This window comes from Physella acuta, unplaced genomic scaffold (genome assembly GCF_028476545.2).
Source record: "Physella acuta isolate Inbredline_101_S28 unplaced genomic scaffold, ASM2847654v3 ptg000677l, whole genome shotgun sequence".
NCBI classification, from domain to species: Eukaryota; Metazoa; Mollusca; class Gastropoda; family Physidae; genus Physella; species Physella acuta.
Window position 1 is genome coordinate 476,132 of NW_026732196.1, and position 3,420 is coordinate 479,551.

At 39.4% G+C, this 3,420-nt stretch overlaps 1 protein-coding gene across 1 annotated transcript; it reads left to right on the forward strand.

The window, feature by feature from the left end:
• The first annotated feature begins 1,063 nt into the window (after positions 1 to 1,063).
• On the forward strand, positions 1,064 to 2,366 carry LOC131949189 (fibulin-5-like). Its single transcript, XM_059310978.1, has 2 exons — positions 1,064 to 1,866; positions 2,285 to 2,366. The coding sequence occupies exons 1-2, from the start codon at positions 1,064 to 1,066 to the stop codon at positions 2,364 to 2,366; spliced, it is 885 nt and encodes a 294-aa protein (XP_059166961.1).
• Positions 2,367 to 3,420: the final 1,054 nt, after the last annotated feature.

Sequence of the window (3,420 nt, forward strand, 5' to 3'; positions counted from 1 at the left end):
AAATCGTGAAAAAAAGCGTGACGTCATTTATGGATGACCCCTAAGCTGTTAATCCCTTTAGTTTAGGCCATGTCATTCCAGAATACCCTTTGAGATATATAATTCAAACAGGAAACAGGATATACATATGACTACCCAGAAGGCAGAAAACAAATGAATATCTAGAACACAGGCAACATGACATACATAATAATGTGACAGTCTATAAGACATGAAACATGATAAATATGTATGACTATCTAAAGGACAGGAAACATGATAAACATATATGACTATCTAGAGGACATAAAACATGATAAACATGATTACTGAATTTACGACCCCTCACCTATCATTTAGGAGTTAAATATAGCGATAGGATATGCGCGCATTATATTTGCAATAATCGGAATTTGAGATATTCCTGGGTTCCTTTTATACCCCGGAAATTAAAAAGATTTATTCTGGAAGCTGTTATGAAAATCATAACGATTTTATTATTCATTGAATATTGAGCATCCTAAGCGCAGAAATACAGTAATCTCCTTTGATAGTTTAATGACAGTGTGTTTGTTCATTACAGTTAGGTTAAAAAAAATTAACGGAAATCAATTTGCAATCATAAATGTGAGATTTTTTTTTCGTACGTAACAGCGTAGTACAAATTTAGGGTAATCATAAATTAGCGACTGTGTTTACCTTGCTTGTTTACATTGTTTGTTTACATTGTTTGTTTATTTTAACAGGGTATGGCAAAACTCAAGCTGGGGGACGTATACCTATCAACACTAACAGCGGAAGTTACATATTGAATTTAGAAGGTCTAGGTTATTATAACTCTTTAAGCTATTGCTCCAAAATCGGCACTCAAACTCGACTAGCTCTCTTTGACACAAACGCCGACTATTTTCAAATCCAGGACTATTTATTACAAAGATATCAGTCCTATAATGTGTGGATAGATATAATAAAAAATACCACAGGACACTTTTGGAGACTAGAGCCAATTACAAAAAGTGCGTGGGGGTTAGGGTATCCCAACCAGGGATGCGAGCTAAGAGGAACGACACTGTGCTTTGTGCAAATGACAGAAATTGGGTTACAGGACAAGGAATCAAACGTGTTTTACAACTACAAGCTCTGTAAACTGCCGTGTAAAGAAGGCTTTAATCTCAGTGTGGACGGATTGATGTGTGTGGATGTTGATGAGTGTTTGTATTATACGTGCGAACAGATCTGTATTAATGTTGTTGGTACTTACAGCTGTGAATGTGAGGTCGGCTACATGTTGATGTCCGATAAAAAATCATGTGGGGACATAGACGAGTGTCAGGATCACAAGGACAACTGCTCACAGTTATGTAAGAACACTGTAGGTGGTTACACCTGTAGCTGCCATCAAGGTTATGAGTTACACAACGACAGCAGATTTCTCTGTGTGGATATGGACGAATGTAAACAAAACTTACACACCTGTGAAAATACCTGTGTCAACACATTAGGTTCTTACACCTGTACCTGCCCATTAGGTTACCAACTTGACCAAGATGGTAGCTCCTGTGTCAAGACCAGATCACAACCATCTTGTCCCTGCTCCTGTAGGACTCAGACCAGAATCAACATGTCCAGTACTCTAAAGGCCGTTCAGAAAGAAATTGACCAGATCAAAAAGAGCTTGACCGTTGAGACTCACGACCTGTCGTCCTACATACGGAGCAAGACTTCCGCTACAGACGACAGAATGACGTCAAAGACAGTCGGTTTATTTGGCGCCATTTTGTTCGGGATCACCATGGGAGTTGTAGTAGTTCCTGACGTCATCACACTCATAAAGTTCCTGCTCTCAAAGCTGAGGCCTGTCTTTAGAAAAAACGTCGTCAATGCTCAGTGAGAAGGACGGGGAAACAATCGTGTCTTTACTTTATTGTTTTCTGCATGTTGCTTATAAAATATTAAATTAATTTCACTGATAGTTCTTAGATCACTTTTATAACTGTTTACAGTTTTAGAACTTTAGCACCAACAATCACAGTGATTTATTTTGTAACATCATTTTTGAACCTCAATAAATGAAAAAAACAAATCCCTGAAGAAATATTTTGTAGTTACCAGTAACTTACTTTTTTTTTAGAATAATTGTTTCGTGCACTAAAACTTCTATGTAGTCGATAATTAAATATTTTAAAATGTATTAGTTTTTGAAAAACTGAAACACTGTGTTCATATTTAATTATTGTATAAAACTGGACACATGAAAATAGATTTTCACTTATTTGCTATAGAAAATGTACATATTCTAATGCAGGTTAACACCATCACAGTTGAGGCACAATGGCTATAGACAAACCAGCAACCAGATGAAGGAGAAATCATCCAGAGAAAATTGACTAGGGTAGTCCACACACTTAGGAAGCCTGTATTCAGCATAATACGACAGGCTATCACATGGCATCCATAGGGCTGAAGTATAGGGACCGACCAGGAACGATCTGGAGACTTGACCCGGAAGAAGACACCAAGAAGATTGGATACACCTGGGGACAGTTGGAGAGACTAGCCCAGGACAGAGATGTCTAACACCAAGAAGATTGGATACACCGGGGGACAGTTGGAGAGACTAGCCCATGACACCTGGAGACAGTTGGAGAGACTAGCCCAGGACAGAGATGCCTGACACCAACACGATTGGATACACCTGGGGACGGTTGGAGAGACTAGCCCAGGACAGGATACAACTGGGGACAGTTGGAGAGACTAGCCCAGGACAGAGATGCCTGACACCAACAAGATTGGATACACCTGGGGACGGTTGGAGAGACTAGCCCAGGACACCTGCTGACAGTTGGAGAGACTAGCCCAGGACAGAGATGTCTAACACCAAGAAGATTGGATACACCTAGGGACAGTTGGAGAGACTAGCCCAGGACAGAGATGCCTGACACCAATAAGATTGGATACATCTGGGGACAGTTGGAGAGACTAGCCCAGGACACCTGCTGACAGTTGGAGAGACTAGCCCAGGACAGAGATGTCTAACACCAAGAAGATTGGATACACCTAGGGACAGTTGGAGAGACTAGCCCAGGACAGAGATGCCTGACACCAATAAGATTGGATACATCTGGGGACAGTTGGAGAGACTAGCCTGGCACATGAGGGGCAACAGTCTAACCTAACATTACTGCAGGTTGTTAAAAATGTCGTCCTTTAAAGAAATGCTAATTTTTTACATGAAATATATTGTAGAACATAGGTTTAGATTAAACAATTACAAATGGATTTTTTCTCCGCTTTTTGCTTAGCAGCTTGTATAAATACTGATCAATGTTTATTAATTACCTTATTTATTATCTTTTTATTGTCTGCGAGTGTACTTTTTCAAAGCCAAATTAAAAAAAAAACTCAGTTCTATCAGTGATAACGCTTATTGTGTTATATCAT

Excerpts from the sequence above, each read along its gene's own strand:
- LOC131949189 (XM_059310978.1), top strand. The coding sequence starts at position 1,064 with ATGACAGAAATTGGGTTACAGGACAAGGAATCAAACGTGTTTTACAAC. Across the intron at positions 1,867-2,284 it reads AAAAACGTCGTCAATGCTCA|GTTAACACCATCACAGTTGA; the intron begins GTGAGAAGGACG and ends ATTCTAATGCAG.